Genomic DNA, 16,718 nt, shown 5'->3' with positions numbered 1-16,718 from the left:
CTTCTTTCTGATTACTTATAATATCCTTTTATTCTCTCTACTTCTTGGAATCCTGGCCATCCTTCAAGAACCAGTTCCTTCCCCTATCTTATCCTGATTACTCCAGCCCACGACAGGTCTAAATAAACATAGCACTTGATATCTAGACCGGTAATAGTACTTATAGGTTCCCCTCGGCTGCTTGTTTTAATGTAGATCTCCCCCATTAGAATGTAAATCATATTGCATACAAGAGGTATCACTGATATTTTAAAAATCTCCTTTATATTACACCCATAACTGTGGTAGTTGTTTCTTAAAAAGGGGCCATGATATCTTGTTTTTGATATTGGTCATCCTATTTCACAGCCACAGCTTATGGAAGCAGCACGTGTAGATGCAATCTGTCTAGGTCAGCTTTAGAGAGAGTTATCAAGCTCTTGTTGAGAGTAGACTGGTTTTGTTCTTTTTTTAATTTTTTTTTAACATTTACTTATTTTTGAGACAGACAGAGAGAGAGAGAGAGCATGAACAGGGGAGGAGCAGAGAGAGAGGGAGACACAGAATCCGAAACAGGCTCCAGGCTCCGAGCTGTCAGCACAGAGCCCTACGCGGGGCTCGAACCCAGGGACCGCGAGATCATGACCTGAGACGAAGTGGGACGCTTAACCGACGGAGCCACGCAGGCGCCCCTGGTTTTGTTCTTTTAACTAGAAAAACATTAGGAAACTTCAGAGAGATGACATAGAAAATTATTAAAGTCCCAAACTGACAATTTTATTTCTAATATTAAAGAACACTAAGATACCTCCTTAGCACAGTAGGCACTGCGTCCGACTCAAAAAGAACACCTTTTTGAGTGTGGTTTCATTTATGGTCACAGAGTCCCAGAAAACAGGTAATGTACAAGTATATTTAGCAGGAGGAGTAGGCTGTTACATTTAACAAAATCTGGTGAGAATTGGAATTTGAAAATTGCTGCTCATGCAGTAGCGTAGAGGTCTTGACATCACTTTGTTTCCTTTCTTAAACGTTTATCGGACTAAATCATGACTGGATTCTGTCAGTCTCAGGTCTGATTAGGAGTCAGCAAGTTGGATGTGATAGGCAATGTTCCCTGTCAGCTTCTCACTCATTGTCTTACAGGGCTGATAGCGATAAAGCTGGTGTCCAGTCTAACGTTGGAATCTGTGGGGATTAATCAGCTGAAAATGCACTTGTGTTGGGAGAATAACACATTCTCCTTAAGATACTGTGGTATTTTTAACCGATTGCATTGTTTTCAGGAGCAAAGCACTCCCTACGCTCCACCCACCCGTCTTGGTGTTCCTCCACTCAGATTTTGTGGTTTAGAATTGAGAACAAACCAGGGTCCCAAAGTCTCTGCTAAACGAACACTGATGTACTTGTCACAAAGCCAGAGGCTCGAGTACTCGGTTGAGAGAGGGCCTTCGCCCTCTGGTTCTATTAAGATTATTCAGGCTCCACGATACGGAGTGCGGGTTCTAACCGACCTAAATATTAGACAACTGGGTTGGGTGAGACAGGACCAAGGAAGCCCACCGTCTAACAATCTGGACAGCTATAGGAGCAGACCCGCCGCTCGCAACAGCTGACTCAGCTGCGACTACGGAGCTACCGGCAGCGGCGTAACCAGATCGTAACCAGATCGTAACCAGATCGAGCAGACGCGGCGGCACGAATCAGCCTCGCCGTCGTGCCGCGGCGCTGAGTGACCAGGACCATAGCGACCAACCGCTTCGGGGCCCACCCCGCCTAACCGCAAGGCGAACTCAGCAAATTGCCTGTGCGCTGGCCGAGGCCTCAGGAAGGGGGCACGCAGCAGCAGCTGCGGCGGCGGCGGCGGCGGCGGCGGCGGTGCTGACTCAGCCCGGGCTCCCAGCCCGTCCGCAGCAGCCGCAGCAGCCACCGGCACAGGCGGCGGGGCACGAGGCCACCCTTGCCTCCGGCCCCACCCCGCCGCACCCGAGGCCGCGCGACGTCACAGAGCGCATGCGTGCCGCGGGGGATGCCGGGAGCGCGCAGTGGCGGCACCGGCGGCGACAGCAGTCAGAGCGGAGGCTACAGCGGGGACGCGAGCGGGGCGGTGACCGTGTGGGAGGTGGTCTCACTCTTGGGGAAACTGCTGGGCACCGTCGCCGCGTTGAAGGTGGTTCTGTACCTGCTCCGGGTGTGCTTAGCGATGGCCTGGAAATCCGGCGGCGCCAGCCACTCGGAGCTAATCCACAATCTCCGCAGTAAGTGCCACCCCCGCCCGATGTGGGGCAACTGGGCCAGGCTAGGCCTGGACTGGGTCCCCCTGGGCCGTCCGGAACGCCCTGTTTGCCCTCCCCCCGCCCCCCCCCCCCCCATCTCCAGCCCGGTACCGGCTGGAGGGTTCGGCGCAGGGTTGCACCAGCAGCCTCGAACGGCATGCGCTGGCGATCGCCTCCCTCAGGACCTGTCACTCATCGGCGACGTGGACGCGAAGGGAAAAGAAAGCTACGGGCTGCTCTTGGTGGGGCCGGAGCAGGCGTCTCCCCGCGGGCCTGGGGGAGGGGTCGCGGCACAGGTGGTGGGGCTGTCACTCGAGTCAGCCGCCTGTTCGTCCGGGTCCGGCGGGCGAGGGGCGTGCCCTTGGGGTGGGGAGATGTTGGCGGGGCCTGGAGGCAGGGCTGCATCTGAGGGGACCCCACCCTCGACCCCCGCATCTTCTCGCCTTCCTCCTCCTCAATAATCGACCTCGCTGCGAGCATTCTCTCCCACACTGACTCCCCCGCCCTCCGTTTTTTCCTCTGGAGGGAGATGCCACCCTCTGATACAGGCGAGGGGAGGGAGGGAAAGATGAGAGTATTGTCATTGCGGATGCTGGGAGAAATTTCTGGGGCGGCTGTCCAGTGGATAGCTTCGTGGGGGGTGGGGGGTGGGGGCGGAGGAAGAAATAATCAGAGGATGCTGTTCCCGACAGACTTGTATTTCAGGAGCTATTAGAGGTCCTGGTCCAGCGAAGGATTGTATGTGTGGAATGTTCTGACTTTGTTTTTCAAGGCTACCAAGGCTTTGTAAAAGCTTTGTGTGGAAATTTTTTCATGTCATTCTCTTTAGTTATTGTATGCCTTCGTCTTATGATGATTTTAGGGTGGGATGTGAGTGCTGTGTCACTTTCTTTTTTTAAATCGAAATACAGTGTCGCTGTCTGGTTGGAAGACCAGAAGGACCGCAGTCCATAATACTCACTGTGATCAGAATTTATAGCCCCGTTTGCCACCAACTTTGCAAATAATCGTATCCTGCCACGTGGTATTTTTGTCTTATGTTATTTAGCCTTTTTTATGTTTGTCATGTTTCCTAATTCGATTTGTAACTTCCTTGAGGGCTGGGACTTTTTTTTTTTTTTTTTTTTTTTTTTTTTTTTTTAATGTCTTCGAATTCTCTCAACTCAATACCCCTTCCTTTTCTCATAAATGCAATTAAATATACCTTATATGCTTGGATCTGTGCTTGGAATACCAAGATGAGTGACAAAAATAAATATTCTTGTCTGGCACATGGTTACTATTAGTCATTTGACTTTTTGTTTTTTACAGTATTTTAAAATTTTGAAATTATATCCTTTGTATTTAGCAACGAAGAATGTTTAGCTTTCCCAATTCTGTCAAGCATCGCCAGCGTTCACTTTATGGAAGGATATTTGATTGGAGTGGACATTACATGCTGAGGCAGTATTTTGAAGTGTGATTCAGGTTCCTATGGATTACACATAGGCTCAATACGTTGCAAGTTTTTAGATAAAATTTCTTGAAATGGGGTAGTGCCTGCTGTTGCAGTGCACACACCCAAAACATTCTATGCACAAATTATGATTAAATAACTTTCCACTGGTAGGTTGGCACAATAGACACTCAGCTGTGGCAGAAATTGGTAATCAGGCTCTGAAAGTCTCTCCTTTTTGGGCCATATGTGTAGGAAGTCAAGCCTACCTCTTTCCCCAGTGGTTTTATAATCATTTTATTGTATTCTCTTATTCCTAGCTGAAATTTCTAAGGATATTTTTCTATCAGAAAATTTAATAATAAATATTTAAGGAGCACCTGGATGGCTCAGTCAGTTAAGTACTGGACTCTTGGTTTCTGCCCAGGTCATCATTTCACAGTTCATGGGACTGAGCCCTGCCTCAGGCTCTGTGCTGACAGCGCAGAAGAATCCCCAGGGATTCTCTCTCTCCCTCTCCCTCTCCCTCTCTCTGTCTCTGCCCTACCCTGACTTGTGCTCTGTCTCTCTCTCAGAAATAAAGAAACATTTAAAAAATATTTAACATACGTGGATGTTGATATTGCAGATATTTAGTCTTCTATCTATGATTCATAAGAGGAAGTTTGAGTACTCAAATTGTTTTTCCTCTCGTAACACTTGTGCAATGTCAGTTTCAACTACTTGCAGAATTCTAGCTAATAGGTTTCATTTTTATTTAAATGTTCATTTATTTACTTTGAGAGAGAGAGTGCACGGGGGAGGGGCAGAGAGAAGGAGAGAGAATCCCAAGTAGGCTCCATGCTGTCAGGACAGAGCCTGGCTTGGGGTTCAGTCTCACAACTGTAAGACATGTAAGACATGAGCTGAAATCGAGAATAGGACACTTAATCTACTGAGCCACCGAGATACCTGGTTTCATTTTTATTTGTTAGTTTATTATAAAAGTAATATTTTCTTATGTGAGAATTTCAATTAGCACAAAAGTTGAAAACTTCTTTCTTTTCTGGGTTATTACACTGTTTATTGTAATAACTTAAAGGCTTCTACTTGAATCTTTAGAAAAAGATTAAAGTGTGGTTATGTTGTTGAATCACTGTATTATATACTTGAAAGTAATATAACGCTGTTTGTTAACTATACTGGAATTAAAATTAAAAACTTAAAGAAGAATGTTATTATATTGATGTTGAAGTGAAAAAGGATCTGCATATTGGAAGAGGAAGCAAATTAGTTATGTATCTTTTTAAAGCAATGAAGTTCACGATTGCTTTAGGTTTTTTTTGTAATGTTTGTTTATTTTGAGAGAGAGAGAGTGAGAGTGTAGAAAGAGAGAGGGAGAGAGAAATTCTAAGCAGGCTCTGCCCTGTCAGCTCGGAGCCTGACTCAGGGCTCAATCTCGTGAACTGTGAGATCATGACCTGAGCAGAAATCAAGAGTCGGATGTTCAAACGACTGAGCCACCCAGGTGCCCCATGATTGCTTTAGTTTTAATATTATTACAGTTTATCGGGGTGCCTGGATGACTTCAATCGGTTGAGCGTCTGACTTCGGCTCAGGTCATGATGTCACAGTTTGTGAATTCAAGATGGGCATGGGGCTTGCTGCTCTCAGTGCAGAGCCTGCTTCAGATCTTCTGTCCCTCTTTCTCTCTGTCCCTCCCCCTGCTTGTATTCTCTCTCTCAAAAATATATAAAACATTTAAAAAAATTTCAGTATTATTATAGTTTATTAAAAATATTTACTTAGTTTTCCTTTTATAAGATGTCATACTATAACTAGGATTGTGTATGATTTCATAGTTGATACATCATTTATAGAATATTGTAGAATGTAATGGTATATTTTATATTTCATAGCTTATGTTACGATGAAAATCACTATTTTTTTTAAGATTTTAGTTTTGGGGTGCCTGGGTAGCTCAGTTGCTTAAGCGTCCAACTCTTGATTTTGGCTCAGGTCATGATCTCAGAGTTTGTGGGATTGAGCCCCATGTTGGACTCTGTGCCGACAGTGAGGAGCCTGCTTGGGATTCCCCTTTCTCTCTCTCCCTCTCTCTCTCTCTCTCTCTCTCTCTCTCTCTCTCTCTCTCTCTGCCCCTCCCCACGCATGCACACATTCTCTCTCAAAATAAACATTAAAAAAAACAAGATTTCATTTTTGAGTAATCTCTACACCCAACGTGGGGCTTTGAACTCACAACCCCCAAGATCAAGAATCGCATGCTCCACCAACTGAGCCAGGCAGGCACCCAGACAACCACTCTTAAGTAACTTAGAATGGTTAAAACTTGAGCATGCTTCAGAATCTCCTAGATCACTTGGAGAGCTTGTTGAAACACAGATTGCTGTGGTCCAAGAATTTGTATTTTTCTTTTTTTTTTAATTTTTTTATTCTTTTTAGGCTGGCTCCATATCCAGTGTGGGGTTCAGACTCACAACTCTGAGATCAAGAGTCACATGCTCCACCAACTGAGCTAGCCAAGCACCCCCAATAATTGGTATTTTTAACGAGTTCCTAGGTAATTCTGCTACTGATCTGGGACCACACTTTAAGAATCACTGGCACAGAGGGGCACCTGGGTGGCTCAGTTGGTTGAGTGTCTGACTTTGGCTTAGGTCATGATCTCTCATGGTTCGTGAGTTCAAGCCCCACATCAGGCTTTGCAATCATGTTGGGGGGAGCCTGCTTCAGGTTCTCTGTCTCCCTCTCTCTTTGTCTCTCCTCTGCTAGCTTGCACTCACTGTCTATCTCAAAATTAAATAAACATTAAAAAAAAACTTATAATTAAAAAAAATCACTGACAAAGAATTGGAAATTATGAGGTTAAACACTGCCAATGTTTCAGCTGAATCAGTTTTACGCTTTAGAATAAAGTTTTAGAAAAGAAGTCTATAGCAGTCCTGCCCAAAGAGTTGTGTGTAATGTCTGTATCTGTGCAGTTTAATATGGTAGTCATCAGCCACATGTGGCATTCAGCATTTGAAATGTGGTTAACACAGCTGAGGAACTAAATTTTTGTGTTATTTAACTTAAATAGCCCACATGTGGCTAGTGGCGGCCGTGTTAGTGCTGGTTTATGGAAATAAAGAATATAGCTATTTTATAATTATGGGCTAATAATGTGCTCTTGAAACAAATTAAAATAACTGTGAGCCTGCTTAATCCAGGAAATGTGACAATTTAAGTAATGTTTATATTAGAATTTATTTTCTACTTTTATTGGGAACATTTCAAGTCATGGCCACTTAAAATAATGTGTTTTGTTTTGTTTTGTTTTGACCTATTTTTATTTGTTAAAAAATTTCAGTCCACTGCCCTAATATATCAGTTATTTTTACTTTGCATCTTTGTGTCATTTCTCATATACTATACCACATAGAATTTGTCATTCAGCCAACTGATATTTAACTCTCTTCTGTATGCCAAACTCTAGGGATATAGCACTCAACAAATATTGTCTCTTGTAGGTTACTTCTAATGGGAGCAGACAAGTGAAATAGCTGGTATGTCACATTATAAATGACAGAGTAGGGAAGGAGGATGAGGAGTGTGGGGTGCTAGATTTGCAGTCGTAGGGGAGAAGGCCTCACTAAGGTGTCATTTGAACAAAGAGTTGGTGGAGGGGAAGAAATTCTAGCTAGGTAGAGAGAGCTGCGGGACAGGCATTCCAGGCAGAGATAATTGCATGTGGTAGATTTGGATTAGGGGTGTGGGAGAAAGACTGAATCAAGGATATGATAGCAAGGTTTTGGGCCTGAGCAGCTGGAATGATCTGCCATTTTCTGAGTTGGAAATAATAAGTGAGTGAGCAGCAGGGACTTTGAAGTGGTGGGGAGGAGGCATGCAAGGAGGTGGGGGAGAGCAGGAGTTTAGTTTGGGGGATGTGTTTGAGATGCTTATAAGACATTTCAGTGGAGACTTAGAGTAGGCATTTGAATAAAAATTATGATGATTTGTGGTTTTTGTATCCTTATTTATTTCTGCAAATAAATTGGAATTATTTTCTTTTTGTATTTAGAGTGTCAGTTCTTAGGACTAGTAGCATAACTAGTGGGAAAGAGAATATTCCAATAATTTTATCATGTGTGTTCATGGGCCAAATATAACCAGCTAATAAAATCCTCAGGGATTATTTTCAGAAATTGGGGCCTCGTTTAGAATCCAGAACATACCTCCTTATTTGACTTGTTTCAGGTCAGTTTTATGGGTACATACTAAGAAGTAAACTTACAGTACATTGAATCAGATTTAATTTATACGATGAGGGGGCTTTAATATTGTGTCTACTTAAATTTAAATCATTTAAAATTAAATGAAATTAAAAATTCAGTTTCTTAGTCACAATAACCATATTTCAAGAGCTCAGTAGCCACATGAGACTTTAGAAAGAAAGAAAGAAAGAGAAGAAAGAAGAGGTGCCTGGGTGGCTTAGTTGGTTGAGCATCTGCCTCTTGATTTGGCTCAAGTCATGATCCCAGGGTCGTGGGATCGAGCCCTGTGTCGGGCTCTACACTGAGCGTGGAGCCTGCTTGAGATTCTGTCTCTCCCTCTGCCACCTCCCCAACTTGTGTGCATGCTCTCACTCTCTCTCACTCTCTCTCTCTCTTAAATAAATATCCACATGAGGTTACAAGCTGCCTGTTAGTGCAGACAGAACATTTCCATCATTGTAAGTTCTATCGGGCAGCACTAGATCTGGATGTATTGTATATTACATTCTATTTAACGTGGTCTTGGGTCCATTGTGCTGTTCCACATATTTTTATTAGTATTACGTTTAGCTTTGACCCTCATGCTTTAAGAGTAGCAGTTAAAAAACAAGATATTCAGACAAGGGTGATCAAGATGATGAGAGTGTCGGCATTTTATATGGTGATTCGATGGGATTGAGGTTGTTTGATTTAGCAATGAGAAAGCTTAAGAAGAGCAATCGTGTTTAAATATTTGAGGAAATGTCATGTAGTAGAGGGTCAAACCAGGACAACTGGGAGGCAGATTTTGGCTCATTATAAGGAAGTATTCACAATGGTATCCCAACAATTGAAGAGTTGGCTTTGAAAAATAATGTTTTTTGTCACTGGATATGTTGAAGCAAAGAATGACCGTTTTCTGTAAGGGATGTTGTAGAAGAGACATGTCATCAGCTTTGACTGTGTGCTAGACTTCCACGGACCCTTCCAAATCCAGCATTCTGTAATTGTATTTATTTATTTATTTCTAATTTTTTTTTTAAGGTTTATTCATTTTTCAGAGACAGAGCGTGAGCGGGGGAAGGGGCAGAGAGAGAGGGAGACACAGAATCCGAAACAGGCTCCAGGCTCTGAGCTGTCAGCACAGAGCCCAACGCAGGGCCCAAACCCATGGACGGCGAGATCATGACCTGAGCTGAAGTCGGACGCTCAACTGACTGAGCCACCCAGGCGCCCCTGTAATTTTATTTTTTAATGTTTATTTATTTTGGGGGGAGAGGGAGAGAGAGAGCAAGAGAGAGAGAATACACAGGGGAGGGGCAGAGAGAGAGGGAGAGAGAATCCCAAACAGACTCCGTGTTGTCAGTGCAGAGCCCTACGAGGGTTTTGATCTCACAAACCATGAGATCATGACCTGAGCTGAGATCAAGAGTCAGACGCTTAACCAACTGAGCCACCCAGGTGCCCCAAGATTCTGTAATTTTAAACATGTCATGGATTTCGTAAAATCAACTGTGGGGTTTGTGTATGTGTGTGTTAGGAGAGAGCCACAGAAGTTAACATTTGGTTACCTGTATTTTAGAGTTGTGTATAACATTTTAGTTTGTCAAATGTGAGGACTCCAGGGAACATGCTGCTTTAAGAAATAGTGTCAAAACTGGGTCACCTGGATGGCTCAGTCTGTTCAGCACCCAACTCTTGATTTTGGCTCAGGTCATGATCTCATGGTTGTGAGATTGAGCCCCGCATTGGGCTCTGTGCTGACAGCGCAGTCTGCTTGGGATTCTCTCTCTCCCTCTATCACTGTTTCGCACCCTCTCTCTCTCACTCTCCAAATAAACTTTAAGAAAAGAAAAAGAAATAGTGTCAAGACAAATAGTTAGCTTTATGTATCTATTAGGAGTGATAGTTCAAGGAAAGATGTGGGTATTTATTAATTTTTTTTAAGATGTGGGTTTTTAAAAATTTTTTAATGTTTATTTGTTTTTTGAGAGAGAGAGAGAGAGTGAGCAAGTGGAGGAAGGGCAAAGAGAGAGGGGAGACAGAGTTTCCAAAGTGGGCTCCGCACTGATAACAGTGAACCTGAAATGGGGCTTGAACTCAAAACCACGAGATCATACCTAAGCTGAAGTCAAACAAGTCAAACACTCAACCACCTGAGCCACCCAGGCATCCCAAGATGATTTTTTCTTTATTAATTATCTGACAGAGTGCTACATTAGTTTCAACTGTACAACATAGTGATTCGACAACTCTAGTGAGAAAGATGTATTTAGAAAAAAAAAATTTTTTTAATGTTCATTTACTTTTGAGAGAGAGAAAGAGAGTGCAAGCAGGGGAGAGGCAGAGAGAGTAGACACAGAATCCAAAGTAGTCTTCAGGCTCTGAGCTGCCAACACAGAGCCTGATGCCAGGCTTGAACCCATTAACCATGAGGTCATTGTCTGAGCCAAACTTGGACACTTAACTGACTGAGCTACCCAGGCACACCAAGAAAGATGTATTTTGAAATAATCTCTGGTACTTAGATGATATGCTTTATTGTAACTTGCCGTCACATGAAACTCTTCTTTAATTATAGTGTGAATTTAAAACTAATCTCTTTCAGGGGCACCTGGGTGGCTCAGTCGGTTGAGCATCTGACTCTTGGTTTCAGCTCAGGTCATGATCCCAGGGACATGAGATTCAGCCCAATGTCGGGCTCCATGTTGAGCATGGAGCCTGCTTAAGATTCTCCCTCTCCCTCTGCCCCTCTTCCTCTCTTGCATTCTCTCTCTCTAAAAATAAAATAAAATAAAACAAAATAAAATAGAATAAAATACAAAATAAAATAAAAACAGAAACTAATAGCTTTCAGACTTTCTATACCCAGAGTGTCTCAAGCTCTGCTTATCTCATATCATGTCTAATTCTCGGTAGGAAACAGGTGCACCCGGGTGGCTCAGTCGGTTAAGTGTGTGACTTTGGCTCAGGTCATGATATCACACTTTGTGAGTTCGAGCTCTGCATCAGGGCATTCTTCCTGGTGTGTTCAGTGCTTCATATCAACACAGACTCTCTTCTTTTTCATTTCTACCAGGATTGCTTCTATTCTTCTATTCTCCCAGGTCACGAATCTTGAGGTAGTCATTGATTCTTTTAGACCGTTACCACATTAACTGAACAGTTCTTTCAGATGCCTTTCTTGGTTTGCTTCCACTGTAGTTTCATTGATACTTTCCCAACCTAGGTCCTTAGTTCACGCTTGGAGTGATAGACCTCCAGGTGTCTGATACGTTGTCACACTTTCCCTTTCCTCAGCTCTGTTCTACACATTATACTGATTTTCCTAATATACCAATTTCTGTTAAGTTGCTTGCCTTCCCAGGCTCCTGTTGCTTGCTGTATTAAACACCTTTTGCTTAGCTTTGCGGCCTCTTTAGGGCCTTATACAACTAACTATTCCCATGCTCCAACTCCAGTTCTGTTCTTCAGGCTGATTTCATTTTCCTCTTCATATACTGTGTGCCTGAGGGTACCTGTTCAGCTGCTCTAACAAAGACCAAAATAACAATGGCTTAACATAATCAAAGTTTCTCTATCCTGTAACAACTAAGTAATTCAGAGCTAATATGGTGGTTCCATAGTGTAGAGCACAAGGATCTCTCTTGTGCTTCCTAAAGTCTTTCCCTCATCTGAAAGATTGAAGATAGTTTATTTACCTCCATCATTTCCATATTCCAGCCAGTGGGGTGAAGATTGAGGAAAGAGAAAAACCCCCATTCCTTTTTAAGGGGATGATCTGCAAGTTACATACATAATTTCTGGTATGTTCCATGGACAAGAGCTTAATTGTAAGATTATAGGTAACTATAGAGAAGCTAGGTAATGCATTCCATTAAAATTCTACCACTGTGAAGGAAAAGGACTCTCTCACTACATCTTAGATCTTGCTAATTGGAGAGTATATTTATGTATGTGTGTGTATTTTGTGTATGTGTATATATATATGTGTGTGTGTGTGTGTGTGTGTGTATAAATACAAACCATCTGTGATAAAGGGTTGGGAGAATTAAGATTAATTTTTAGTCAAGTAATATGTACATGGTTAAAAGATAAAATCATACAGAAGGGCTTTTAGTGAAAAATAACAATTGCTTGGCCCTATTCCTCCCCACCCCTAGACTCATTGCTTAGACGGAACCACTTGTGTTGTTTTGTTTTGTTTTGTTTTTAGTGGGCTCCATGCACAGCGTAAAGCCCAACGCAGGGCTTGAACTCATGACCCAGAGATCAAGCCCTGAGCTGAGTTCAAGAGTGGGATGCTTAACCGAGTGAGCCATTCAGGCACCCCGGGAACCACTTTTAACTGTGTTTTTTTGGTTCTTCTGTTAGTTACCTTCATGTCTTTAAATCATGTGGTTAAACTGTCATTTCTTATTTTATCAACTTTGGACATTATCTGTTGACCTCCTGCCAAGATGGATGAGTATTTACACCTACTCCTCCCCCATCATAATTTTTGCTTCCTTTTTTGTGGTTACCTTTGTAACTTTAAGTAATATACTTTAACCTCAATTTCTTGTTCAATAATTCATAAACTAACACTACCTCTGGTAACTTTGTAAGAAAGGATACCAGCGAGCTCTTCCTCTCATTTTACAACTTATTAGTGGGTCTTTTACATTGTCAAAATTGATAGTTTGCATTTTGTTCTGAGCAGTAAATAAATTTTCTGTACATTGTTGTTTTTTTAATGTTTTCAATTTATTTATTTTTGAGAGAGAGAGTGAGTGGGGGAGAGGCAGAGAGAGAGGGAGACAGAGGATCTGAAACAGGCTCTGCACTGACAGCAGTGAGCCCAACGTGGGGCTTGAGCTCACAAACTGCAAGATCATGACCTGAGCCAAAGTCGGACACTCAACCGACTGAGCCACTCAGGTACTCCTGTACTTTGTTGATTTTTAAGTGTTGAAAATCAATAGTCACCAGTGATGATAACTCATGGCTGAGTTATGTAGTCTGCTGTGCGTTTATTCCCTGCCTTCTGTTTCCAGTATCACAGATCCCTCCTACTATTGTAGAGGAATAGTCAGATATTTTTCCTTGTTTTGTATTACATCAATTGCTTTAAATCCTGTCACATTTTAGTTTTCTTTCATATCTTTTTTTTTTCCCCCCGGAACTTATTTCCCTCTGCACCCTTCTCCACCCCTGAAGTTAAGAAGAGAAACAGAGGGGCGCCTGGGTATCTCAGTCGGTTAAGCATCTGACCCTTGATTTCAGCTCAGGTCATGATCTCACAGTTCCTGAGCTCAAGCCCCATGTTGGGCTCTGTGCTGACCGCGTGGGCCTGCTTGGAATTCTGTCTCCCTCTCTGCCTGACCCTCTCCTGCTTGCTCTCTCTCTCTCTCTCTCTCTCTCTCTCTCTCAAAAATAAATAAATAAACATTAAAAAAAAAAGATGTTTTTAAGAAAAAAAAAAAAAACAACCAGAAACAGATACCTTCTCAACATGGCTCTGATCTCTTTAAGTTTTTTTATTATTTGGTTTATGGCTTGGATTCTGCTACATTCTCCTTTTTGAACCTTCTTATTTGGATCAATTGCATATTTGGACCAACACTAGCCATTATTATAATTATTTAATTAAGGTCCTTGGTCCCTAGGGTGCAGGAAGATTGGGTATGGGTGGTTATAGAGCTGTTTGCTATTTCAGAAAGCCTGATGGTAATTACACATTTACTCATAATTGGGCTATCCACGAAAAGTGAAACATTAAATTATTTTACTGTTTGCTAAAAATAGTTCAGGGTGCTGGCAGTTATACATGTCAGATTACCAAAAATGGTAAAATGACTTAATAACTTAGTAAATGTAGCTTGGTTTAGGCATCTTTCAAAATATGGAATTTGGGGCAAAAACAAAAAGAATATTGTGAAAATTTTGGAAACTACCCAATAATGGCATAATAAGAGTTGATACTGAGACTTGATGTGTTCATCTTTTTAATAAATAGTGACATGCTTTTAAAAACCATTTAGAGGGGTGCCTGGGTGGCTCAGTTGGTTAAGCGTCCAACTCTCAGTTTCAGCCCAGGTCATGATCTCCAGGTTCATGGGCTTGGGCCCCACCTTGGGCTCTGTGCTGATGGTGTGGAGCCTGCTTGGGATTCACTCTCCCTCTCTCTCTGTCCTTCCCCTTCTCATACTGACTCTGTCTCTCTCAAATAAATAAACTTAAAAAAAATTAAAAAAAAAAAAGTAAGAAACCATTTAGAGGGGCACCTGGGTGGCTTAGCTGGTTAAGCATCTGACTCTCCATTTTGGCTTAGGCCATGGTCTCACAGTTCTTGAGATCAAGCCCTGCATTGGGTTCTGCACTGACAGAGTGGAGCCTGCTTGGTATTCTCTCTCTGCCTCTGTCTCCATCTTTCTGTCTCTCTCTCTTTCAAAAATAAATAAATAAACATTTTAACAACAACAACAAAGACCATATAGAGTTTTTAGTAAATTCCATATGCCTACATAGAGTAAGAAAGTAGCCAAAGAAACTCATGTGAGTTTGATAGAAGTGTATTACCTAGCTTAAGGGAAGTAGTCTGTTCACTTTGGTTTTTAGAATGTGCCTGGAACAATATGTTTGATTTTAGATATCACACTTTTAAGTATCCATCCAAAGAGTGAATATGTGAATATGATGATGGTTTTAAAAACTGATGAATATTGGAGACATTGAATGAAGCTGCTAAATCTGAGAAAGATAAGGCTTGTATCTTAAAGATATGATAAGTGGTCATATGTCTTCAGATGAATGAAAAATGTTGGCTGGATAGAAAATTCAGTATTTTCTTTTGTGGCTTAAGAGAGCAGTACTAAGGTTCATGTAAGTAAGTTATAAAGAGGGAGATTTCATATTAATACAGGGAAATATAATAGAGTGATTTGAATGTGGAAATCTTCAAATAGTAATCATGATACCAATTTATGAAGAAGTTAGACTTTAGGGATCCTAAGACCCCATGTAACCTTGAGAGTCTGTGAACCATCTCTCTAGAATTTGAATTGAGTTCAAGACAAAAGAACCACTCAGTTATTTTGGGGGGTGCCTGGGTGGCTCAGTCAGTTAAGTGTCTGACTCTTGGTTTCAGCTCATGTCATGATCTCATGGTCATGGGATCGAGCCCCACATCAGGCTCTGTGCTGAGCATGGAGCCTGCTTTGGGTTCTTTCTCTCCCTCTCCCTGTCCCTCTTCCTCTGCCTCTCTCGCTCTCTCAAAATAAATAAATAACATTAAAAAAAAAGAATCATTTTGGGAAATGAATTAGAAGTCATTAAGCTATTTGAATATGTTAGTGGAAGTATAGTCAAGTGGTTAGTAGGAATGTAACATCTCAATTTGAATGGCCTTACATCTGATTTGCTCTGAGGTCTTAGACAACTTAGTCTCTACACTCAATTTTATCATCTGTAAAATGGAGTAATAATAGTGCTTACTTTTTAAAAAAAATATTTATTTATTTTTGAGACAGAGACAGAGAGAGACAGACAGACAGAGAGACAGAGAGACAGAGCACAAGCAGGGGAGGGGCAGAGAGAGAGGGAGACACAGAATCCGAAGCAGGCTCCAGGCTCCGAGCCGTCAGTACAGTCTGATGCAGGGCTTGAACTCACTAGCTGTAAGACCATGACCTGAGCCAAAGTCAGACACTCAACTGACTGAGCCACCCAGGCACCCCAATAGTGCTTACTTTATAAGATTGTTAGAGATGGCATAAGACTATTTGTAGTTCACAAGTTCATACCTTAACAGGGGTAGTGTATATAATATGGGTAGGATTTTGTCTGGCACAGGGTTATGTTTAGTAAATAATAAGTCTTCTTGTGATTTAAAATTGTTTTGAAAATGCTTTCACTGTTTTATTTATTTCACTATTTTATTTTAATAAATTTCACAGGTAGCTTGCTTAAAGTTATTTGTGTAGAAATAATATTTCCCATGGGGGTTAATTTACCCAAAATTTATAATACTTTATTTTATTTAAATATGTTTTTAATGTTTTATTTATATTTGAGAGAGAGAGAGACAGTGTGCAAGGGAGGAGGAGGAGCAGAGAGAGAGGGAGACACAGAATCCGAAGCAGGCTCCAGGCTCTGAGCTGTCAGCACAGAGCCCGACATAGGGATTGAACCCTCAAGCCATGAGATCATGACCCAAGCCAAAGTCGGACTTAATCAACTGAGCCACCCAGGCACCGCATATCCAAAATTTATAATATTTTAAAATGAAAAGACTAAATAAGTTTGTCTTTGCCAGTCTAGGACTATTTACAATGTTTTTTTTTTTTTTTTTTTTTTTTTTTTAATTTTTTTACATTTATTTATTTTTGAGAGACAGAGAGAGACAGAGCACAAGTGGGGTAGGGGCAGAGAGAGAATGAAACACAGACTCTGAACCAGGCTCCAGGCTCTGAGCTGTCAGAACAGAGCCCAACGTGGGGCTCAAACTCACAAACTGTGAGATCATGACCTGAGTCAAAGTCGGATGCTTAACCGACTGAGCCACCCGGGCACCCCTTTACAATGTTTTTCTATTTCATGTGCTTTGTTTGCTAATTTTTAACTATATTCTTTTGTTATTTGGAAGGTTTGTGTTTATACCTTTTGCAATGTCTTTAAACTACCTTTTCTATTTGCTATCTGGTCAGTCAGTATTAAATGGTATCCTTTGATTCCCCCTATTACGTACATAACAGTCAATGATCTAATTCTACTTTACCCCTTTTTTCTCCTCTCATTGTTTACAGATGCATTTTT

General features: G+C 41.8%; 1 protein-coding gene across 3 annotated transcripts in view; it reads left to right on the top strand.

The window, feature by feature from the left end:
• The first annotated feature begins 1,401 nt into the window (after window positions 1-1,401).
• Window positions 1,402-16,718, top strand: part of PCMT1 (protein-L-isoaspartate (D-aspartate) O-methyltransferase) — a 51,292-nt gene continuing 35,975 nt past the window's right edge. Inside the window, exon 1 of one of the 3 annotated variants that reach the window (XM_053904388.1) lies at window positions 1,402-2,237. In XM_053904388.1, the coding sequence (XP_053760363.1) occupies window positions 2,009-2,237 (229 nt within the window). In that variant the 5' untranslated portion in view covers window positions 1,402-2,008. The remainder of the gene's footprint in view (window positions 2,238-16,718) is intronic. The other 2 variants (XM_019425009.2, XM_019425010.2) reach the window with 2 other exon arrangements.

The sequence above is a fragment of the Panthera pardus genome, unplaced genomic scaffold (genome assembly GCF_024362965.1).
Source record: "Panthera pardus isolate Hobbes unplaced genomic scaffold, ASM2436296v1 HiC_scaffold_17, whole genome shotgun sequence".
NCBI lineage: Eukaryota > Metazoa > Chordata > Mammalia > Carnivora > Felidae > Panthera > Panthera pardus.
Note: the sequence above shows the minus strand (reverse complement) of the source record. Positions and strands in the feature narration are given on the sequence as shown.